At 35.7% G+C, this 24874-nt stretch overlaps 2 protein-coding genes across 8 annotated transcripts; one reads left to right on the top strand and one right to left on the bottom strand.

Moving 5' to 3' along the window:
- The first annotated feature begins 230 nt into the window (after positions 1-230).
- On the top strand, positions 231-5541 carry LOC112566173 (probable DNA primase large subunit). Of its 3 annotated transcripts, none has more exons than XM_025242186.1 (5): positions 231-271; positions 1993-2488; positions 2743-2901; positions 3173-3388; positions 4517-5541. In XM_025242186.1, the coding sequence occupies exons 1-5, from the start codon at positions 246-248 to the stop codon at positions 5480-5482; spliced, it is 1863 nt and encodes a 620-aa protein (XP_025097971.1). In that variant the 5' UTR covers positions 231-245; the 3' UTR covers positions 5483-5541. The 3 variants fall into 3 exon arrangements, with proteins under 3 accessions (XP_025097971.1, XP_025097954.1, XP_025097962.1); XM_025242169.1 differs by lacking the exon at positions 231-271 and adding an exon at positions 646-1354; XM_025242177.1 differs by lacking the exon at positions 231-271 and adding an exon at positions 1245-1865.
- Positions 5398-24381, bottom strand: LOC112566145 (protein PTHB1-like). 5 transcript variants are annotated; one of them, XM_025242151.1, is made up of 23 exons: positions 24290-24381; positions 22915-23061; positions 22349-22508; positions 22050-22114; positions 21438-21551; positions 20737-20911; positions 20363-20441; positions 19848-19935; positions 19105-19200; positions 18100-18229; positions 16643-16824; positions 15249-15325; positions 14897-14953; positions 13958-14060; positions 13527-13631; positions 11753-11893; positions 11422-11517; positions 10807-10979; positions 10106-10258; positions 9335-9517; positions 8783-8972; positions 8371-8562; positions 5398-6992 (listed from the first exon to the last, which is right to left on the bottom strand). In XM_025242151.1, the coding sequence occupies exons 2-23, from the start codon at positions 23024-23026 to the stop codon at positions 6829-6831; spliced, it is 2835 nt and encodes a 944-aa protein (XP_025097936.1). In that variant the 5' UTR covers positions 23027-23061; positions 24290-24381; the 3' UTR covers positions 5398-6828. The 5 variants fall into 5 exon arrangements, with proteins under 5 accessions (XP_025097936.1, XP_025097908.1, XP_025097917.1 ...); XM_025242123.1 differs by having other exon boundaries at positions 24217-24374; XM_025242132.1 differs by having other exon boundaries at positions 24031-24371.
- Positions 24382-24874: the final 493 nt, after the last annotated feature.

Genomic DNA, 24874 nt, shown 5'->3' with positions numbered 1-24874 from the left:
TTTAATTATCCCTAAGTATATCCTCATTAACCAGATTCGGCTTACTATCACAACTTGTTACACATTCAGAAAACAACTGAAGACATACTATTTGTCCTGCATGCAAAATCGGTGATCTGTCGGTAGGTTAAAATTGGGAAAGATAAATCGGATTTTTACGCCAAGCCAGCAAGAAGGCCATATCACGGCAAAGAAACCAGCCTTGTAAACAGTCGTCACAACGACCCGCAGTAAGCCGGCAGACCATGTTTGTTATTACTGCCTGTCGAGGGTTTGTATGTCACTTCGATCCAACTATATAATATTGAAGGGCGTATCTCACGCACAGCACGTATAACTTTTTAAAATATTAGATTGCATTCTGAAACGTCAACTATTTTGGTGTCGGGGCGAAATGACCAGCCTCCTCTTGGACTGCTGGTTGTTTGCCGAGACCAACCATCTTGTGAAGTTGTAGGCTGAGGTCTCGGTGAACCATCTAGCACTTCAATATCCGGAAACGCAATAAATTCTTAGTCAACGACTTGCAATAAATTTTGATTTCTTTCTATTTTCGAAAAAAAACCCTATCGAACTGCAATTCCCGCGACTTAGAACTAACTAATAAATTTAAAACAATAGACTATAAAGCTTTAGTTTTTGTACCTCCGTCAACACGAGAGTTCACATCGTCTGCTCTTCTTGATGTTCACAACGTTTTGCCTTCGTTTTAGAAGTTAACGCTGGAAAAAATCGTTTGCATCCAGTCCAGCCACGGGGGTGTATAATACAAGTTCGTGCTCCTTGGTTGGTTGGTTTATTGATGTGATTTCGCACTAAGAGAGGGAGAGGAAACCGGAAAAAAAAACCAACCCGAAACTTTCCAAAATCACTTGACTCAATGCCATAAAAGTAGTGAATCACAAGCTACACTACTCCAAATCATGTCATCCCACTCCGCATTACCCCTGTGAACAATGGCACAAATTAAATGTGCTCGATACTAAAATCACCGACAAAACTTAATAAGAGTTATGCGATTTACATTTCCCATTAATATGGCGGGTGGCCAGACCGGTAAATTTAAATCATTTTTCCCACTGTTTCTTTTTCAATAATCTATCTCATTTTTCCATAGCACATGAAGTGTACATTTTACAATGACGCTTTATGTTCAACCTCCACGTGGCTTTATTTCATGGCAAAAACTAGAAAACTTTGCCTTGACGAGGCTTGAATTTTTGTTGAAAGTCGACTCTACTCAAGGGGATATACGTCGTCTGCATCAGTTGTTCTGTGAAGCATCTGTAGTCCAGAATAGTGACTGCCTTATTCCGGGTTCAGTTAACGATAAGGTATCGCACTTCATTGTAAGGTAAACTCTTTTCATTTTTAATATCTTGTTCAGAGTACTAAAGTCCTTACAAACGAAGAGTGAACGGTGACGTCATCTTATTTCTGCTTATACAAATAAACGTACATATGCTGCATGTATTTGATAATAATTAATAAATATAATACTTAAACTACATCAGGTGAAAATCTGATTGCGAGTCTGCAACATCTGCCAGTTCAGGGCACGTAAAACATTTAACCTCCCCACCAAAACTAAACCGCAACCATAGCGCCAAGGATGGTAACCACTATTGGTTTTGATCTCGCACATAGTTTCATTGTAGATGTGGCACCAGCTGTTTACAGGGGCTGGACACAGCTCCAAACTCAAACTTCTTCCACTTTGCCATGATGCCAGACATACTATTATACTCTTGATATTTTGTTGTCTGCTTTAATAATGTGATGGCATATAACACAGAGAACCAGCTGTCTAGACTTTTGAGTTGCTGTTCAATTTACCACACTAAATATTTGAAAAACTGGATAAGGTGAAATATGGTAGCGATTTAATTTTAATCTGCTTTTCAGATACAAAACTCCAGACAATGAGATATAATTCCAAACTGGTGATATTTTCTTAAGTTTATTTTAATTGTTTTGCTCTTGATTTCCTAGGCTACTTGTTGGAGGAGATCCAGAAATGTCCTCCTTTTTCTGTAGAGCAGAGACTGCACTCTTTGACTATTGGTTTTCCAGCATGAGTGAGGAAGAGTTAAATATGTTCCTAAATGAAGCCTGCAGCATTATGAGAAAAGACTGCAAAAGAATACTTGCTTGTCCATCAGATTTTCAAGGAGATAGGAGCAGTATACTTTCTGTTTTTAGCAGCATCAAACACTCAGCTGGAAGCTTGAAAAGTGTTATAAAATCTTACTTGGTGCAGTCTACAGAAATGTCTATCTTACTACCCTTCCAGTCTGTGACTAGACTGTTGAAGAAGAGGCTAGTTATCCTAGAAAAAGGCATGGCAAAAGTGGCATCCTGTAGGCTACCTGATGTGATGGTGGAACAGTTCTACGCACTGATGAAGATTTCTACCAAACAAGCAAAGCAGGCACACATTTCTGCTATTAAGGATGACAGAATGAGAATTCTCTGGATAAAGCTGAAGGTATGCAGTTGAAATGTGTTCCTTTTTAAACCATAGATTCATTAAAAACTAGGACTGAGGATTACTTTGCACAGTATATATATATAATATGTGAACAATTAGCATCCATTGACATATGCTGAATCATATGCATAAAGGTTTGAATATTTTCCTCATCTGAGTGATATGATTGTTACATTATTATAAATCACTTTCTAAATTGCCTTTATATTGCTAACCATAAAATATTTTTAATGTTTTTCATGTGTTCTTAGCACATATACAGGAGTAAGCATCCAACATCTGGCAAGCATTTTTATACACGCCATTTGTCACTATCGGATATTGACGCCATGTCTTTTACCTATCCTTTGTGCATGAAAAGCCTTCTGACTTCACTGAGGGAAAAGCATCGTCTTCAGCACAGTGCACGTGTAAGCTGAAATGTTTTATTATATTATATCATTACTTTTGATTTGCATTATAATGTTATCAAGGGCTTATTTAAAAAAAAAAAGAGCTTTTTCCAAAAGGATGTGAGCATCTTAGCTTATTTACCCAGATTAAAACTTCAGTGTTGCCATTCTTTCTAAATCTCTATTTTCATGCCATATAATGAAACACTGTTATCAGTTTTAACACTATTAAATATGGAAACAAATTCTGCAACTGCAGTTTACATTAGTGGTTATTGCATTTTTGCAGATTCAGCTGACCTTATTCCTAAAAGAGATGGGTCTTCCCATTCACCATGCCCTAGCTATGTGGCAGCAGGAGTACAGTCAGGATCCAGGTGCTGGCAGTAAAGGGGGCCATGCATGGCAGACCAATTATAAGCGCTATATCTACAACATTCGGCATCTCTATGGTCTGGAAGGAGCTAGACGAAACTATCAAGCTCACTGCTGCGCTGCCTTGCAGGTTTGTGTATGTTTAAGAAGTTTTCACCCTCAAAACAATTAAACACTTTGAATGCTGAGAAAGTCCAAATCAAAAAACTTGGTAGAAGTTTGATATTAAGGACAAACCTTAAAAGGAGCATACTTTATGCGTTGTGTTGGATGCTGAATGTGGTCACAGAATTGTTCTTCTAGACAGTACTAGTTATTATACCTGTCATAACTTCTGCATGAATGAGTCATCAGTATTTTTCATCATGTAGAAATGTGCAGAAATTGTGTAAGAAAAATGGAAGTCAGGTAAAGAAAGTTTGTCAAGATGGATGCGAAAAGGTAAATGATCCAGGGATTCAGAAAATGCGATAAGATGTTTTGCAATAATGAACCAGACATATGAAACCTGATGTTCATCAGTACTTATTAATAATTATAAGTGACAGTGCATAAAAAACAAAGCATTAATAATTAACACAGTTTATTGACATCAGGGATCAATACCATGATAAAATTAACAAATCACCATGCGACTAGTTGATAAAGACCCAATAACTTTATCTTTGGGTCTGAATACCCCCCAGCCCAACAAAATTTAAATAGAGTCTGAAAACCCTTCATTTTATGGTTAGTAAACATTAGGACACTTTATCAGCTTACTTTATAATCATAAAAATCCTTTTACTATTTAAATCTTTAGTAATCTGAACCTCATCGATCACTATACTTTGTTTTAAACTTCCATTTTTTCACTTTTTGAACAAAAACTTCATTTGTTGAAATAATGTTTTGGTGGACAAATCTGCTGTTATTCTAGCAGTCCTACCCTTGATTAATGTAAGAAATTGGACTTTTCTCTTAATCTAAGCAAACACTTACACACAATCAAATAAATTTCTAAGAAAATAGAGTCTAGGCTGTTAGCATGCCTGTTTCTATTGGACCTATATGTTAAATATCAAGCAATGAGCCTCACAAGGATAAATGTGCACTGTTGCTACATATAAAGCTGTTTCTGTGGATTAACATTAAATTTTGCTTTAACAAATGAAAATATTACCTAATTTCTTTATTCTTAATGAAACTATCTTATGGATAGCATTCAAATGCTCATTAAAATTCTTTTGAAGAAATTGGGATTTTATTTTATCTGCAGCAAAGATTGCTAAGCTGCAATGATGAAGGAGGCTGTCCATTTTCTCACTGGGATGACAAGCATCTGTCAGCAGAATTGAATAATCTAGGAATGCAGGACACTGAAATCACCCAAGTGTTAGAACTGCGAAAAACTAGAGAAACCTTGGCTGCTTGCTCCTTCTGCCTGCAATTTACTGTTGCAAAGAGAAGTAGACAGTTGCTAATCAACTCTAATATTCAGCTCATAGACAAAAAAGAAAAGGCCATGACTGGAGACAAAGAGACATTACTTGTTGCTAACCATGCACAATCTGAAAGGACAGGGGTAGAGCACCTTGAAAGTGATCACACTCTATCTAAAGCAGATGTTGATGACTCAGGGAAGAATGCTGAAGGGGAAGAACAGATTAAGATCAGCAACGCTGCTTCAAGACTGATAAGTAACTGTAAGAGAAAAAGTGGTCTAAATTGTGAGCCTGCCTGCACAGGCCCAAAAAGGGCCGTAAGTACAATTCATTGCAGCAGATTACCTGTTGAAAACAAGAATTTTGGTGGTACCTTCATGCAGATTTTAGATCAACAAAGTCTGCCATTAAAGAATAGTCAAGCATGTGAACCCAGATTTCCTCATGTGTGCCTAAATTCCTGCTGTGTCACTACCAGTAACTTGGATGCAAGTAAAAATAATCGCCTCTTTCCATCTGATTACTGTGAGACACAACAGAAATTTTACATTAAAAGTTGTACAGACTGCGATGGCAATGCTGCACGTGAACATAATATACAAGGCACGCAAGAAGCACACACAATGGAAAGTATTTTTTTCCCTAGCATCTCTCCTACTAGCTGCTTTGAGCACCAGCCTTCTTGCCCTGAAAGTAGAGCCCCTTATGAAGGAACTTCATCATCACCTGCAATTATTAGAAAGCCAGTTGACTACTTCCATATCTGCTACAGCAGACTCCTGCATGGGGTGTCATCTTGATGCAACAAAAATCTGATCTAAATGGTCAACTGTAATAAACTATTGAATATGCAAGGTGATCTACTTTTGCAGACTTTAATTTTTGACTAACCTTTCTTGACCTATCACATTATTAAATTATTGAGCTATCAATTGGTTTATAGGAACTCCTAATTTTTATATATCACCACATTGATGTAGTATATTAGACCTGAGTGCAGTTTTATGGATATGCTGGTTTATTAAGGAAGGTTTATGCTGACGTGTTGGCAAACTAACATTATGACAAAGTATTTTTTTACTGGTTGCTATTTGTAAGATTATATGGTGCATTATGTGCTCCAGTTGAGGTTCTAATTAAGCATTAAGTAACAATTTGCACTTCTACCATAGTCTACCTACACGAAATTATAATATCTTCATGCTAGGAAATACCAATGTGCCTCTATATACAGGAAATGGAAGGAACATAAAAAAAAAAGTATGCTATATTTTTATGCAAAAAAAAAATCACTTATCACGAGCATACTGTCCTGTGTTGACTGGAATCACATACATGCAAACTTGTGCTGTTAGAATAAAACATAAAATTTTCCCCACCGATACCTGCAGGCAGGACCAACAGATTGAGGCTGTGCAACTTCTGAACGTTACTATGTGCAAATAAATGTAGCTCTTATGTAAGCCTGAACCATGAATGAGAGTTGATTAGGTGCAGCAAATATTAATATGCTGTGGTATTTTTGTTTTGTTGTGCTTCCAACTAGAGCTACATTTTATCACTGATGTGTAACTGGCCACATAGTGTTCCAAGATGAGATCTGAACTGAAGACCTTTCACTGCAGCGAGTGAAAAGTCGTTAGACTACACTACCAGGTGCCCCAAAAGAAAATGTAATCTATGTACCCAGGTTTATAAAGCAGTTCTTTGCTTCATAACCATCAAGTGTGCAATGCTTGCAAATAAATGCAAAACATCAATAATTCATAGCTATACAGCTTCAACTTCACAGTTTTAGATTCCTGCCTTTAACAATGCTCACACTAATAAAAAAATTATAACTAATAAAGGTAATCAGGAGCATGAAATGTTATCAAACAACATTAAACTATGATAAACATGTTCATTAAGTTTTCTTATGGGTGCATGCTTTCTCTTTCTCTCTCTCACACACAAACACTCTTCCCAGCATTTTTCTTTGACTCCGAACTTGTCCTCTGACATGTATATATATCTGGTCTCTTCTTAATGTACATGGCATAAAGCAAAGCCAACAGCAGTTCAATAAATCTTGATTATAAAGTTGTGCTGGATGTGAATTATTAATTTCTGAAATTTTGTAAGTGCTGTCCTCTTCAATTAACTGCTACAAGGCAAAAGCAGGGTCCACATCATCTTTCTTGCCACTGTTCCCATTGATAGTGTTGCAAGTTTCACTGCCGTTCACATTGTCCAGTGTCATGTTTTCCAGGTCTGGCACTAGACTCTCTATGTGCTTTTTCTTCTTTTGATCTTTTACGTTTGCCATGCCTGTAGACAGGTGAGACTGATAAAGCTATAACATAATTTTAAAATCTTTGTACTTCTACATTTGTGGGTAAAAACTAACTGAAAAATTTTATGGCAAATAATCTTGTTAACAATTTTATGGTAAAAGCCAACTATTTGTGGGATGAGCATTTCATTCAACTTAAGAAATTCAATGCCTAAGGAGTGCTGCTGCCAAGAAGTTGAAGACATTAAAACAAGGAATAAGAACATCTTAGAAATCTGATATTTTTTAAAAGTTGAAAGCATCATTTGACACGAAAGGTGAACATAGAACTGACCAGAAGGTGAGAAATGATCAACCTGCCTGAATATTTACGATTTGCATGAACTTTGAGTACAATTTTTCTGGAGAGGAGAAGGCTGGCAAAATATCAGATCTATGTTGCTCTTATTGTCTCTAGCACTTTACAATAAATCAAAATGTTGTGAAAAATATCTGTGAAGCACTTTACACAATGTGTCAGGCATACAGTGCTACAAGAAAAGCACACAAAATACTAAAAAGAATGTGCAATTACAAATGGCAAACATAATGAAAGCCACGCTACTTTAAATATAAATAAATATATATGTAACAGGTATGAACATCAGCACTGCAGAAAGAAATGTTACTGAGGGATACATGCAGCCATCAGGACCAAAGATGGGGAAACAAAATCTTGAATAAATCTGCAATACTAAGTGTAGAAATTAAGCAGCAAAGTCAGTCAAAACTTTGGACCAGTTGTGATCTCACTAATGGCCTTGTGATCCAGAAGTCATTATTAACTAGGAAAATGTTGAAGCAAAATGTAAGGACTGTGTGTTGTATATCAGACGTGACAAATGTGTTACATGCATTCTACATATTCATACAGTTCCAAAAACAAAGCACTGCACTGTTGGTAATAGGGCATGATTCTCTCATTATTTCTGAACAAATATTTAAATGTTTCAAATAAAAGTGAAAATGTTTTGGTGCACAAGGAATGGCAAGATAGTGGCAGGAGGTTGAAAAAAACGAAGCAAACATAAATCTTAAGAATTTCAACCTCATACTTAGGAAGCACTCAGACTGCAAAAAGGAAACAGACATATTGATAAAAGTGGGCCATAAACAAAATCCCTTAAGATAAAATCCGTTCAACCTTCATTAAACAGATGTAACAATTAAAAAAAAATAATCTAATAGCATCCTCATCCACTGAAGAAAAACAAAGCTGCTTGGTATTAAGAGCTGTCATAACATCCCAGTATTTTGCATCTGAAACAGTTCTATGCTACCAGAAGATGCTACGGTTAACTATGGAGGTGCATATTCAATACACAACACTTATTGCTTCTTAAACCAGACTAGAAGAACGAGATAAATTCTGACCTGCACTGGGTTGATCACTCATCGGCATTCCAAATGAAGAAAGATCGTTAAGTGTGTGTCCTCCTTTCTTCTTTTTGTGCATCTTTTCTCTATATCTGGGAACTACAACATTGGTTTCAATTTCCCCATCTCCATCTCTGTCCTCTTCAATGACTTTTGAACCTGGCATCTTGATTACTCTTTCTTTCATGTCTGTAATTTATAAGCTTTTTTTGTTTACACCAACTGATTATTTGTTTACCAAGCAGTAAACATTATCTCTGTATTAAAACTGGAAAGGAATTGGGAGTCAAATGCAATGCCACTAATACAACTACCATATCTTCTACAAGATCATTACAGGAGAACAATATATTTCTTAACCTGATGCAAATTATCCATAGCATGTTATATAACATATATATATATATACCTGCCATGCCTTCTACGAGACGAGCACCCTTGCCAAGACGATCACACAGAAGAGCGATGTGTTTCTTGACTTTGGTTGTGTCTGCAGGAAGAATCAGTGGGCTAGGATTCACAGCAGCATCTTTGGCTGATTTAGCCAACACTGTCCGTAAAAGGTGAGTCACTGCAGCATCAGTCATCTCCTGCCAGCCCTGTAGTTCAATGGATCGTCATCAATTGCAAGGTCAGGTAGACCTTCTGATTAAGTACACATCAGTAAAACGACATAAACAGTCCTCTTTTTTGCAAAATTATTTTTTAAAAAACCCATTAGAATCTTAAATTTTGAAGACAGATAGCTGAAAATCCATGTCTTGTCAAGATGAGTAAGAAACTCTTTAATTGTAAAGAGTTTGTCCATCATATGAGTCTACAACTGAAGGAAATGATTTTAGTACAGTGGTCTATCACAGCCCACACATGGCAGTGACATCCATGTAAGTGTGCAAGATGCACTTCTGTTTTTTCCTACCTCCTATATTCTAAGAAATTAATAAAATCTAAGTAACATCACCTGTTCAGCACTGTCACTAACAACAGGGCTAATAGTGGTCTCCAAGACTGCAAACTCTTCATTAGATAAGTTCAACCACAGGCGGATCAGCAAATTTAACAAGTAGGTGGCACTGCTTAAGTTATTGGCAGCCACTGCCTGGGACATCTTACTCTCTTCTACAGCCTCTCCAAGAGCCAGAATCTGCCACCAGAAAAAAAATAACCAGAGGACAAGGGATCAAATTAATGCCTTCTTACGTTTCAATGCTTTCTTGATATATAAAAAGCCTAGTGGTCAGCAAGGGGTTAACTGTGTCAGCCCTCTCTTTGTAATGTGATTAATGTGCCTATCTTTATATATATTTTTCAAATACCCATTTGGTACTGGGTGGTCGGGGGCATTTTAGAGGAACTGGCCCAAGCAAGCTTTTCCCCAACAAACATCTGCTCCACAGCTGAGCATACTAACCCATAATTACAAACAACCCTAATCAACAAAATATTGATCATGATTCCATATTGAAGTGGAGTTAACACAATCTACTTTTTCTCAAAAATTGGAAAAAAAGAAAAGAAACAGGTAAATGTGATTTCATAAAATTAATTGCAAAGGAGTTCCTGCTAATGATCTTGCCTTTATCTGAGGAAATACTAAATTTTGATAAAGCATTCTGACATTACTGAGAGCTGTAGATCTTTGCTATTAATGCAGAATTGTTAGAGAAACTAAATAACAGCATAATACAAAACAGCACTGCCACTATACATGACAATAAAGATCACAACGAACCTGCCTAAAGGTACCCTCCAGCAAAGTATCTAGATTTTGCAGAGGGGAGGGAGTCTTGTCCTTGAAACGGGTCAACAACCGCCGTTGGATTACTCTAAACTGAGCTGCTCGTTGGTTTAGCATCTCAGCACAACTGCTGACTCCCAGTCGACACTAATAGAAAAAAACCAGAGATCTTTAGATTTTGTATAAGGTTATTAAGGCATTCTTACTGTTTCAGTGGTCGCAAAATTTACACATGCAAAATTTTTATTATGAAAAGTTTATTTATTGTTTTTTAATATCTTCTTATATTTATTTCTGTTCTTTGTTTGAAGACATTTCTTTCGTTCCCTTTTCACTTGTTCAAAATAAAAACACTTCACTCAAATGCAATGTACACTTCAAAGCACGTGAATCAACAGATAGGGCTACTGAAACTGATATTTAAGCATATCTTTACTGTGTGAATTTATACCTTCCTGCTACATAGATGTGATTAATAAATGAGAATTTAAATGTTATTAAAACAGGTCTCCTAAAACTCAGTCTGTGTGTATATGTGTGAATGTGGGTGGAAGAATCTGCCTGCGTGCTTGCACTCACAATCATATAAGAATGAGGAAAAGATGAAATAAAATCAATAAACAGATTTCGAATCTAATGAAAAGCAATGGTGACATCACTAAACCCTATCAATTTTCCCAACCCAATATCTTTACCTCAAAATGCATATCAATTAATTCAAAGTATTCTTGCATGGGTAATGACCCATCAAAAGAAGCTCTGAAATCTCCATTTTTGCCACGATTAAAATGCTTATTAAGACGTTTTATAAGCTCCTGCAAAGGGATCCACATGGCTTCAATTCTGTCACACTGCAGCCGATACCGCTCTGTTTGAGATTAAAAGAAAAGGTCAATAAAATACGGTTTGCATTTTGCATCTATTGTAACAATATGTGTGCTGTGTTTCTGTGTATTTTGTGTGAAATGAGAGAAAGACATCAACTTAAATTGAACCTTCGCAATTTTTAGAAAATATGAGTGTAAACCTTCAAGGATCAACACCAACTAATACATGAACCCTGCACCAAATAACCTCACTAATCAAAATGTAAACTTACATATTTTAAGCACTGAGTGTATGCTGTAAAGATAACTTAGCCACTGACAAAACGCTTAAAATAATAGCTGTAATTAGGGAAGTCATCTTGTAAGGTCAAATACTGGTCAAGAAACAGAACACTTGTGTGGAAAAAGCATATGACAACTGAGTGATTGCAAAACCATCCTAGAAAGAAGTTTGTGGAATGAAGACTCAGACTATTAACTTACGAGAAGTTTTAGAAGCCAGAACTGTGACAACAGGTCCACCAAACATTTGGAAACCAAGAGCGGCACCCTGTCCACCAGCATTTTCTCCCAGCAATTCTGTTGAAAAATAATCACTCTGACTTCATCAAAATGTTAGCATTCATTTTTTTCTAATTGTTACGCACTTTTCTCATATTTTTAAAAAAAATGACTGATCTATTTATTTGGTAACCAGTTAGTTCTAAGAATTCCAGTGATAAACTGCACATTTCTGTGCTTTAGAATGCAACTTTGTCAATAATAAAAAATACAGCTCAGAATATGTGGTGATTTTGAAGCAGAGATTATTCACCTGGAAAGATGTCATTGAGATTGACAGGAGGTTTGTTCGTGTCTACAGTAAGCTTGTGGACAGCAGTTTTGACAGGTGGTACTGCTTTCATTACTAAGCTGGCAGGTAGAGCTGCTTTCACCGTGCTGATTCTCCGTGTCCCTATTATTTTGTCAAAACACTGATTAGTTGCCAAAAGAACCATAAAGTATCTCTTTTTATGGTTAAATTGGTCGACACTGAAACTACTACTGACTTAAAAAGGTCCTAATCTGTAGTATCTTGGTGTGCTGAACATGAATACGACCATGAAAAATTATTATTGGCTCTCATTTTGAAGATATTTGATATAGTTCATTTTCTATATTTCCCAATGTAAATTTATCCAGTAGGACTGTAACATCCTAAGTAAGCCTAGAATGATGTCATATTACATCACATTGCATAATACCATCATGCACACATCATGCAGAGTTTATTGCATCGTTTCTACTGCCAGGCGGCTGCTGAAGTGAGCTAATGTCAGCAGCGTACTATATAAAGCCCAGTCAGGAAAGTTGAGTATCGTGGGATACAATTTAAGCTACTGTTACATAAAAATGTTATTATTTTATCCATTTAGTTACAATAAAGAACACTAATGCCTCTAAAATCTGTTAATAACATGGAACATTTTTGCTATATTTGTGGGAAAGTGACGTTTGCCAACCAGAAGAAAAGTATCACTTTTCAAGTGAAGAAGGCATATCATCTTTTCTTCGGATGCAAGATTGGCAACCAAGACAAGCCTTGGGGCCAGCATATATGCGGTGCTACATGTGTGACACAGCTTTCACAGTGGTTGAATGGCAAAAGACCATCAATGTTGCTTTAAGTGCCCATTGTGTGAAGAGAGCCAAGCAACCACACAAATGACTGTTAGTTCTGATGCAAAACAAGTATGGAATGCTTTTCGACTAGTGTCTACAAACTTTCTCAGGAATGTTGGGGCAGAAAACTACAAGGAACTAGTAGAAGACATGCTGATGCAGTATCAGAAACTTGGCTGCAATATGTCTCTAACGATCCACTTCCTTCCCATCTGGATTTCTTTCCTGGCAACTGTGGTATGGCTAATGATGAACATGGAAAATGTTTTCATCAAGATATTGCAACAATGGAGATAAAGATACCAGGGAATATTGTCCACTACCATGCTGGCTGACTACTGCTGGGCACTCCCCAGAGATGTCCTTAAAAAGCTGTACAAAAGACAGGCAAAGAAATCTAAGACATAGTCTATGACTTGATTTTTGTACAGGTATTAACCATAGATCAATTACTATTAGCGTGCATTTCACAATGTACAGAATAATTATTGCAGATTACAAGAGCCAATTTCGCATTTTTGTCATATTCGTGTCGAGCACATAACAATTTATAAGAAGTGACTAATTTTATTTCAGTAACATGACTTTTGTAAAAATATTTTTGACCAGTGTTATTACAGAAGAGGGTAGGGAATCAGTGTTTTATACTGAACCAAAAACTAAGGCTTTATCATGGCAAGGTAGCCACTCCTGTAAACAGATGCCACATGCAGAGAAAGAACAGCATGCCTGAGATGAGAGCTGAATCCAAGGCAGCCAACCCTTGGTAACTGAGAGTTATTAAAGGAACACTCTTGCATGACTTAGTTATCATAAAAGACATTTTTGCTTTTTCTCCTCACATAGATACTACTAAGCTCTGAAGTATCTCTCTTGCTACAGGACATAACTGCACAGGAACAAATTAGATGAAATCAGATTGATACCTGATGCATTCTGGTACTGAACAGAAATCTGCACAAAAAGGTGTGCAACAAGGGAACTGCCACGCTGAAATACTGCCACAAAAAGCTCACTAGGCATCTTTGGTTCTGAGAAATAAAGGAATAAACTTTATAAATTGTGGGCAATGCCAGGTATTTCTGCTAATATTATATAAAAATATGTCACTTTATTTACATAATACAACTTTAAATGGACTGCTGTGACACCTACAGCAAAATTATGCAATGCTCACAGATGATATTTAAATTTTTTTTTAAAAATGCAAACCAAAATTGAAATGTTTATCATTTATCATGCAGAAAGGGTTGTAGACACACTGATGCACATTTAGCATGTTTATTTAAGCACTGACAATGAAGCAACATGAATTCAATTTTCATACAATTAGACAAAAGAGAACTTGAAGACTTACCAACTGAAGGGACATTAAATTCATTCTGGTTTGTTGCCAGAGGCCAAGGAGCACAAATATCCACCTTCACATTTTCTATCAGTAATCTTGATTTGAGCTGTATCTATAAGAAAAAGTACATCACTGCCAGATTTATACACGTAGCAGTTGAGTTTTGAACAGGAAGCCTGCATCAATTTTTCTGTAAATTACCATAACGTATACCTTATTAGCCCAGCTGGTCTCTCATGCCAACATTTTGCATCAAATGGGATATGTCTAACCAACACTATTTTTCTTTCTTCAGCCCCAGTGTCTGGAATGATTAGCCCCCATCACTTCGTAAAAGTACCTATTCTGATGCTTCCAAGTCTTGCGTTACGACTCACTTTCTGGAATACTTTATGTAGCTGCTTTCTCTTTTCCTACCTACCTGTATGTTTGTGTTTTGTGTATATGCCTTTTTGTGTGCATCTGTGTGTTGTGTTGTAGTGTGTGTGACAGATATAGTCAAACCCTCTATTAATGTCAAAGTGCATTTAGCCAGCAGGGAAATGCCCTGTAGCAATGAGTTTAAACAAAATTGTTCTCAAACTCACTGAATATGGTCTAATCCATCCTAAAATAACAGTCTTTTTTTTTTACGGTAACAACAGGCAGCAGTTGTCCTTGCATTTTTAAATAAAAGCATTTGTTTAAAATGAGATGCTGTTTAAGTAAAGTAAACAGAAATTTCTGATTTAGTTCTAGTGAAGTAAAATGTGAAACGTCTGCTCGAGTTCTTCACACAGGTGCCTTTTATTTGAATATGATGTTTCAGTGTTTCTTTGGTGCATGACAGTAAACTAATATTCTTTTCCATAAAGTGAGAACAGTGAATAGTTGTTACTCAGCTAGAAAACATTACTAGAAATTAAAATTAAAAGAAACATACAATGACTATGCTGGCAAAAAACATACCCGCACAGTTATTGATGGGACACTAGCTTCACCTGGAATCTCCATACCAGTTGCTGCCTCAAAAAGTGAACATACGTATATCAATAAATGTGAACACATGTACAGCGGTAAAAGTCAACACATGTATAGAAGTAAAAGATATGTAATAATCTTTGAATGGAAAAGTCTAAATTAAACAATCATGTAAGATTTACAATTATATATTTCCCATTCATGCAAAATCCAATGCACAACTTAGATGTTAAACATCACTTGTGTCTTGCTGGTAAATTTGTAATCATAACTATCAACTTATAGATGGTGTTCAACAAATCTGAGGTAAAAAAAGCATTGTGATATTGAGGTTACTTACTGAAATATCATCCAGGTTTGGACCAACATGGACATTAACTTGAAGATCCTCCTCATTGTTGCGGTTTGGAGTAATTACTAAAAGCAAAAATTTAACAAAATCACACTGTATATGCCTTATATGAAGGCAATCACAATTTTAACATCTTTTAGAAATTTTTCTTTAATAATATGCATGTAAAAAAATGACATGACACATATGTCATGGCTATGTTTAACCAGTTATGATACATAATTGACCCTCTATGGAGGAATAACACTGGTGCATAGAAAAAAATGCTCATTCTGATCAGTTTAGAAAATATATGAGTGTGTGAACACTGTGCAGGTAGTTCTGCATCCTGTGCAGTCTATTGTGTCAGGAAGGCCAAAGTGAGGGTATATGGAATGCAGTGTGCAGATTTGTGGAAACAGATGAGCATCCCTTGTGCTGCAACTAAACCCGACCCTCTGCCAAGACAAAGAGCAAACAACTGAGGTGCAAGAGCCATAAGAGCGTATCTGAGATGGAGCAACGATTGGGAGCAAACTTGACAAAAGGGTCTCTGTAACCTTGTCCGACCTCCTAGTCTATGAGGTACTTACAGAGGTGAAAGTTCCAAGCCCATATGTATGAATATTTAAACTTTTATTGCATGAGTGATGGACTTTGTCTGCAAAAATCTGGTCTTACAAGTTTGGAAATTAAAGAGAGGAGAGGTAATCAGGTTTGACATTTGCCCTGAGGCCTGGATCAATAATCTTGAACTTCCAATAATTTAAGCTATTAACTTTGTACTTAGTGTTGGAATAAATATTTAGTATATATATATATAATCATCTACTACTATTCACAGTGAATTTAAGAATTTAAAGTTGTTATTTGTTTACTTATATTGAATATATTATTATTGTGTCAGGCAGGAAAGCCCTGACAAAACCTATTCTTTGTGTTTTTGTTGTAAAGTGAAAGATCATGTATGTCAGACGGTGTAGTAATCCAAATTGTGTTCAGGATCCCACGAGCTTATGAAAAGGTCTGAAAATTTCACTATGAAAACGAAATATGTGAAACAACTGACTAGTGTTCATAATTCTATGGAGCTGAATTGATCATAGAACAAAATGGCCCTATTACCTTGGGAAGGAAAACCCAATCCCTGCATTAATTAATAAGCCTAAATTTACTGCTAAATTTCCTTGGCCCAGTGTGATCTAATGTGAACACTTAATAACAGCAAAATTGCAAAAACAAGATAAAGAAATATAGACTCTTGAATAAATGAGCTATCATGATTGTGACGCCATTAATACAAGAAGAGAAATTGTACAAGTTCTGTCTATGCTTCTGCTCTCAACACTGTCTTCCAATGAAGCATAAAGACCACAAAAGTAGAAACCATTTTGCTAGCTCACCAGACTTGCCACCCTTCTCTCGGATTTTCTGCTGCAAGACTGACATTTCAGCATCCATCTTAGAATAATTCAATTCCCGTGAATCCACTTGAGGTGGAACAAATATGGCTGGATCTGTACCCAAATAAACACAGCTGAGGTGCCCTGCATCACTGACTGTCACAATACAACCATTTAGGTCCCTGACAAATAGACAAATAAATAATAATAATAGTGACCAATATTTATGCGGCACCTTTTCTACTGCTTTTAGACACAATCATTCAGCCCCTTACATCATCTTGGTGCTTTACCAAATTACAGACACACGTAATGCACACTCATGGTCAGGACAGGGTCACAGTAAAGTCGCCTTCTGAACTGTCTATTATCATTTAAGGATGACAGCATGTCAATAAGAATTAAAAGAAGAACAGTCATTATTATGATCAACATGGTATACAAACTGAAAGGGTCTACAGAGTGATTGATTCTAAATAGGAATCGAATGAGTTGAACTTTTCTGAGTATCTTTGAGATGAAGGGCAGGTTTCACAGTGGTCTATAGTTCTTCAGCTCATTCCTGTCCAGGGACTGTTCCCTTAACAGTCTTAAAAACAGCAGTCTTCAGTTCTGAGGGCAAAATTTCAGAAGTTAGAAAAGAAATTATAGTTTTGGTTGAGACCAGGTGCGTAACATCACCGTTGCTTGGTCCCCAGTCTGGGATGAAAAAGAGAAGAGTAATGTGGAGGGTTAGCAACCCACCAAACAGAAAAATGATGCAACAGAAACAGCAACAGAATCATCAAATAGTCATCAAATCTAGATTTATGACCTGAGAACTTAGGCAGCAATGCCTTGTATGAAGAGTAGCAATGAAATCCAGAAGGAAGTCCCTGCTTTTACGAAGTCCTAGACAAAATCCAAACAAGAAGAGAGATAGGCAGCCAGGAATATGTAAATAACTTACAAAACTGAAAGAAAATCACAGACTGTGAAGGAAATGAAAAGACTTAGTGGAAATGTATGAATAGTTTTGGAATCAGTGAAATGTGGTGAACAGATTCAGTATCCTGAGCCTCAGTTCAGAAGGGATTCAGTGTTACTCAAAATACACAGATGGTCAGCATCAAGGAGTAGAGATCATCATGAAAAAAAAAAAGTAAAAACTTCTTGTTGGTTCTCCAGGAACTATTGGAACTATTTATCCACAAACTTGTATTACTGGACTGCTGACAGACGATTTTTTTCCAGTTAACTACTAAAATGAGGCATGAGACTACAAAGCTTCCGGTTTAGTCACATTCTTTGTTTTAGCTCACCGAGACTAACAGCAGAGAACTTCACAAGAGGCTAAGGGTTGGTCTTAGCAGACAGACAGCAATCCACCTATACACGTCCATAATTTATCCTTAGGTTTGTTATATATAAAGTATTCATTAAATTAACCCCTCTTAAAAGGTAAAATATTCCTTTACCTGAAGTTTGCCACCTGTAACTGGACAGGTGTGTATTCTGTCTTTGCTGCCCACCTAATGGTAACATCTTGGTAGATAAGCAAAGACTTTGTATGTGTGGCTACAAGGTAGTTGATTGTTCCCTCTGTCACTGAAATAACAATGAACAAAACACAACCAAACATCATATGCTGTCTTTTTAAAGCGCTTCTTCATATTCATGATTTTGATGTTGATTCAAAAGGAAAATATAGTAGACTCTCCAATAACTGGAACTCAAGAAACCAGAATTTTTTTTGGTATAAAAAAAAAAAAAAGAAAAATCAAAGAAATAGTACTTTAAATGTAGCTCCAAAACCATCCACACTCATTTCTCCTAATCTTGTTCCAGCTACATCATCAGATCCTGATGATCCTGGTGCAGCCTACCCAGTAAACCCTATATCCTTATTGCAACAGTTTTAAGCGAGTGCTTTTTTCTAAGTTATTTAAAAAAATTGTGTTAGTAAAGTTCATGAAGTTTAAAAGTTTACTGATCGCCATTTAATTAAAATTGCACACTGTATTCACAAAGATATATTAAAACTGCTACATTCAATTTGTCTTAATTTACTTTTAATTGCTGTATTTTGATATTTATACCAATATAGAATTTATGGTGTAGTACATCTAGGTCCATTTTTATAGTAGTTCTCAAGCAACCAGAAACTTTATTTATTGGAGATCTACCAATCGTCATGGATACCAGTTAACAGAGTCTAACGTAGTTTGTCAATCTCTTTGCGTTGTTTCTAAAGTATCCTCTTGTTCACTTGAACTTTTTATGCATAGTTTTACTGCAAGAAATATGTAAAATGACTTTAAAAGCCAACTATAGAAATTAAACCTAAATTTTAAACCTGAAATTTTATTATATTAGCTAAGAGCATCAAATTCTTCTTTATTTATGCGTGCCATGTTTTAATACAAATGCACAGGGAAGGTTTGCTTTTATATTTTTACATAATGTTTGAAACAGCAACCTACATGAGGCATAAGGCAGGAAACAGCTGGGATCATACTCCAGTTTCTTCATGTAACGAAGGTTGCCTGTCTCAGTCAGGCAAAAGATATTTCTTTCTCCTATAACAAAGTATACTGACATATTTTTCACATAAACCATAAGTTCTTGCATGTAAATTTACTCCTGCAGCCAAAGTTACACTGCATGAATATGAATAAGAAATTACACACTTTTAAAAATAAATTCAGGGGTGCAATATTTTTTCTAATGATTGGGTAAACCTTAGTGCAATATACTAGTTCCCCAAATGTGATGGAATATTCCTTTTCTATTCTCAAGATATATACCTGGAAAACCATCATCATGCAGAAAAAGAGGTCAAACACATGAAATTACATTTGTACACAGAGATACCAAATTAACATGTGATCCCAAAATGATCTGTAAACATCCTTTAACATACACTGCTAACCTCCTTCTGTGCAGGATGTTTGAATGCTTGTATCTCAAGAACTAAAGGCATATGGTCTTAACCCAGAAGTCATGCTTTTGAACAGATATGTCACATTAACACATAGCCCCAGCTCTCAGACTGGCTGAAGCCTTGACGACATGATCAGTGTACAATCTTGACCTCTTGAAGGGAAGCATTATGAGTCAATAATTATACCTTCCTGCTTTGTTTCAAAAACCCTTTGAATGTAAGAACAATTTAAAAAATGTACAAAATTATTTACATGCAAATATTGCTATCAAATGAACATACCTAATATCAGAATAGAAGGTGGAGCTTGTGGAAATGTTATGACAGCTATATCTTGAGCCTGCTCTCCGATATTGAAACACCAGTCAAACTTTCAGAAATGAACAAAAAGCTGTTAAACCCAGTTAATCATACAGAACAACAGCAAAACAAGTTTTTAAATCCTTAATGCAATCATAGATGAAATCCACAGGTAACTTGTATGTATACCAGGGCAAGAAACATATATAAAGATTTGTAGACAAGTGGGAAACTACACTTTACATACAATCCAGTCTTCCTTTTTTGGAAGAAATATTTCAAGTTCAGGTGCAGAAATCAACTTTAATACCAACATTAATATTGCCTTTACATAAAAGAATGAGCTTTTAATTACCTACATTCTGCATTATAATCAGACTTCTGTGACAATGAGATCTTCAAGTAAAGCTCTGTGAGTCTGGCTGATGCTGGAAAAGGCGCTCTATAAATGTGTTTAGTATTATTTATCTACTGAGAAAATACTAAGGTATACTTACTGTAACTCGTTTTCCTGTGCGAATGTTCTGTGATTCTTCTTTCCTAGCAGAGTCTGAAGCAACAGCTAACACCTGGTACCTAGAATTTTTTTAAAAGTCATAGAGATGTGTCTCCAAAGCAGGACCCATTAATAATTGTCAAGACAGACTAATTATGAGTTATAAAGCAAACTGAAAATGTGAACATAAAACTGGCCAGCACATAAAAAAATCAGCTGTCTCTGCCCACAGTGAAAGTGTATACAGAGACCACTATGACAATGAAGAGAGGGGTTTTCTTTGTGCCCCATCTTAATAATTGTCATTATCATTAAATATAAAGCTTACATAAAACAAAAATTTCTTATTAAAGAGTTAAGTATTATAACACTTACTTGTAACACTCTACTTGCCATGATGATGAAACTGTAACAAAACTGTCAAGTCGAGGAACGTATTTGATAGGTCCTGGCAGTAAGGCACCTGGTAGAAAACGACTGAAGGCAAAACTTTCTTGCTCAAATATAGACAAAGTTCCATCCATAGATTGTAAGCAGATGAAGTCTTTTCCTGCAGAAGACCAGAATCAATAAAAATGATTAGGGAATCAAAAATTTTTTAAATGGAATGTCCTGTCACTTGACCGAGATAGGAGATTTGATCATACACATACACAGTTCATGAAAAGTTGGCTGCATAAGCTTCATGTTGTCATAAGAAATATGGGCTGCCTTCTTTAGTATATCAACATTTGCTATACAAAGAGTGATTTGATGTGGAGTGAATGCAGCAATATACAGCAATGTTAGCAGACATAAATCATTTCATTCATCTATGTCAAAAATAAACATAAATATGACCAGTCAGGTAATGTATCTATGATCATTATATTTTCCATAACATCTAACAAAAGTAGGTCATATATAAATCGGCAGAGAGAATAAAAAGGCAATAAAAGCAGAATGGAAAAGAAAAAAAAAATGGATAAAAATACAAGACAATAAATAACTGGTACCAGAGAACAGATTTTGAATCTCATCACATCAGTTCCACAACTTTTGTATTCTGATGTTCATCAAATGGAAAGAATACTTGCCTTTAACACCTCCAAAGGGACCACTACACAGTTTGTAAGCTGTTCGCTGTAGGGTGTGTTCATAAAGAACTTCACATTTATACTGACTCCCATGCTGAACTGTTCCAGCAACCGCTACAAAGCCACAAAATCAAAACATTGATCATATGTAAATTTGGTTTCCACAACTTAAAGTTGGCTGTAGCAGAAATGTGTACTCCTATGATTATTTTAATATATTTTTATATATATTTTAACATTAAGTGTTGCAGGACAATGAGGTGTCTCTGCATATAGCAGATTATCAGAAACAAATTATTTTGGAAGAAGCTAGCATCGCTTCAGAAAGACCATTCTTTAAGCTTTTAAAGAGCACATCTATTCCACAAATTTTTTAAAAACTTGCACTGTGTCTTCAGGACATCAAGTTGTGCATAAGGATTATTAATGTTTGTCTTTGCAATGTTCACCCTTTTGAAAGAGATAAAGTATAATTGTGGGAGAAAGTGTACCGTCTCTTTAAAGAACGGCATGAAGAACAGAGTACGTCCGCTGACATGGATTCAAATATACACTAAGGATTAAATGATTAAATAAGCAATAGGGAACAAAGGAAAAGTCAGAAAAGCTCACCTGATATGCTGTAAACACCTAGCCGCCTTGGAAAGAGAATGGCTAGGACCAAATTATCTGAGCCTCTGTGAAAATAATTAAAACAATAATCTCTGAAAAAATGTAAATACTTAATAAGAAAAATAATAATAATAAAAAAAAAAAGACTAATGAGTGAGAAGTAGCACAACAGAGTCAAAACAAACTACCAGCACTTTTGACTGAAATTGGCACGACAAAAGGTTCCAATCTATAAATTAAAGAGAATAAACCTAAACTTTTCATGTGAAATGCAATATTTAAGAAAAAAGGGTACTTACGACGAAAATCTTCCCGCCTCAACCTGTAGTATTGGCTGCTGAAAAGCTTGCTCCAAAATAACATCCTCTGCTGAATATCCACTCCATCCATTTTCTGTCTTTTGTGGTTGAGGATTGTAAATTCTAAGGATTCCATGGTAGCTCCCAAGAATTATCTTATCTGCAGTGCACCACCAAAAATCAAAAAGTATTTTATAAAAGAATTACACCATCAGTAACTGACAATTAACTTTTTCATTTGAACGATTTACATGTACATAAAAAAGTTCTTAAGTGTAGTCTTTGGTAAATTCACATTATAGCACTTACAACTGCTAGGTGTTCATGGCGGGAATCAATCAGCTATAAGTAAAATTTCATGCAAACTGCTTATGTGACTGTTTCTGTACATATGGCAACAATGCAGGAAACTAAAAAATAATATACAAAAGAAAGACTTTACTTTTTTACATGTATAGTCTATTTCAGTTTCTTTTCAATGAATACTACTTAATAATAAAATATTGAAGCCTTAACTTAAGAGTTTTAAAATTTGCTTGTAGAAGCAAACTAAATACAGAACTCACCATAGCCATTCACTTCATTGTCAATATTTGCAACACACAGGCAGCCATGATCAAACTCTTCAGCCTCTCCAACAGGAGTTGACCACCAATCTCGAGTCTTAAAAAGTGACATGTTTAACTGTTTGCCGTCTCAAAAGTGTCTTGGAACTGCACAAAAAAGTTAAATACATGAAGTTTTCTTCTGTAAGAAAGCCTTTTTGCAGTTATAAGTTTTCTTGCAGTCTTTAGGTGTAACGGAAAGGGACCTGCCTTCAATGCTTGCAAATAAATTTTTTATAAATTTTCATAATCAGAAATAATACTTGTATGCAAAAATTGCTTTGCATACAGTCCGTGTTTGAAAGAATTATTTCTTATTAATGATGGTATTGCATCAGAAATCTTTGAAAAAACAGTTACCACTTTTCAGTCATAATAATAAACTCAACAATGGAAGGATTATGCTGTGCAGAATTCCAACAATAAGTAGACACACAGACAACATAAAAGATAGCCCCCAAAAATAAATATGATTCAGCTTCATAAAAAATAAACTGATAAAAATATTCTTAAAGGTCTAGTGGGATGCAATCACCATTGACAGAAAGAGGTCAACAATCATCAAGACTTCAGTGAACGGAAGAGCTGAGACCATAATACTGTTACTGACTATAATGTTAATTTGTTATATCTGTGTACAAATATGAATTATGAGTTTGAACTCATTCTGTAGGTGATGATGTTGATAGGCATGTCTTGAGAATGGAAGGGCAATTAATATTCACCCTGATTTGGAGAAACAGAGTGTTGAACTAAGCTTTAGCCAGTCATTAGAAAAAAAAACTGCACTTAACTAGACCCCTAAAGGAATATATAATGTCATATAAAATATAAAGTAGACTGCTCATCATTTCACACACAAATGAAGGTTGTAGTCATGGACAACGTTGGACTGCAGGTGGAAATACAGTGAAAAACCATGATGACACTAGTAAAACATGAGGAGTTTTGATACATAGAAATTGTGTGGACGCAAATGGATTTGCTTACACAGTTTACCTAGTATTAGCATGACATTTGTCAAAGACTTTTCCTTATATTCCTTATATTTAAAGAAATAAAACCATGTTGGCATACACAAGATGAAGTCTTCAAATAACGGAGTTCTCGCATCTGCAAAGTATTGTTTCTGGTCCAGACTGAACTAAGGACACTAGCTTGTCACCCAGACTTAAAATTTTGGCAAATTTCATTTACCAATTACTGAGAAATCCTTTGCATTGAAAGAAGTTTTGGCAGAAGGTCAGATTTAAAATGCCATACCTTAATAATATAATTATTTCTGCATTTTTTTCATACAGATTTAAAACAAGGTGTTCTGGAAGTGAAACATTACTACATGTGGAAGAGGCATTGCTCGTCGCCATACAAACATTCGGCCGTCCTTCTCTACGCATGCCCAGTAAACAGGAAGGGAAGCGGATAGCTGACTGCTACGCATCCGAACCCGGAAGCCATTGAGTTCAATACCCACATGGCGCAAGGAACTTTAACCCTTCCCCCCAACCCGCATCCTACCCAGCTATCGAGAACTGATATTTGGGTTTTGGGGAAAAAAATTAATAAACCAGTAAGTGGGAGAGATGAACATTGCCATGACAAGCACAAAAAGCAAGCTTCGAAAGGACGGTGGCTCCTATCAACCTCTCCCAGTAACTTCAAAAATAAAGTTTACCCTTTATAAACAAGAAGCAAGAAAATAAACGCAAAACAGAAATTGACATATCCTACAATATCTATATATATTGTTGCGTTATGACACAAAACATTTTAACTGAAACATGTAATTTTTAACATGAAAAAACAAAATGACGATCATCCATCGCAGTATATTTTTCAATTTTAAACATTAATAATTTAATATAGAAGATAAGTGACTGTTACTTAAATATTTTTAGGGGATTTTCATAAACTACTTATG

This window comes from Pomacea canaliculata, linkage group LG1 (assembly GCF_003073045.1).
Source record: "Pomacea canaliculata isolate SZHN2017 linkage group LG1, ASM307304v1, whole genome shotgun sequence".
Taxonomy (NCBI): Eukaryota; Metazoa; Mollusca; class Gastropoda; order Architaenioglossa; family Ampullariidae; genus Pomacea; species Pomacea canaliculata.
This window is presented reverse-complemented; position numbering and strand designations above follow the sequence as displayed.

Bases quoted from the DNA above. Each gene is read 5' to 3' on its own strand.
- LOC112566145 (XM_025242151.1), bottom strand. From the start codon at position 23,026: ATGTCACTTTTTAAGACTCGAGATTGGTGGTCAACTCCTGTTGGAGAG. The intron at 11,894-13,526 runs GTATCAATCTGA...ACAAAATAATAG, and splicing joins TCAGTACCAGAATGCATCAG to GGACACGGAGAATCAGCACG. The intron at 8,563-8,782 runs GTATATATATAT...TATAAATTACAG, and splicing joins TCTCGTAGAAGGCATGGCAG to ACATGAAAGAAAGAGTAATC.
- LOC112566173 (XM_025242169.1), top strand. From the start codon at position 1,140: ATGACGCTTTATGTTCAACCTCCACGTGGCTTTATTTCATGGCAAAAA. The intron at 1,355-1,992 runs GTAAACTCTTTT...TTGATTTCCTAG, and splicing joins GTATCGCACTTCATTGTAAG to GCTACTTGTTGGAGGAGATC. The intron at 3,389-4,516 runs GTTTGTGTATGT...TTTTATCTGCAG, and splicing joins ACTGCTGCGCTGCCTTGCAG to CAAAGATTGCTAAGCTGCAA.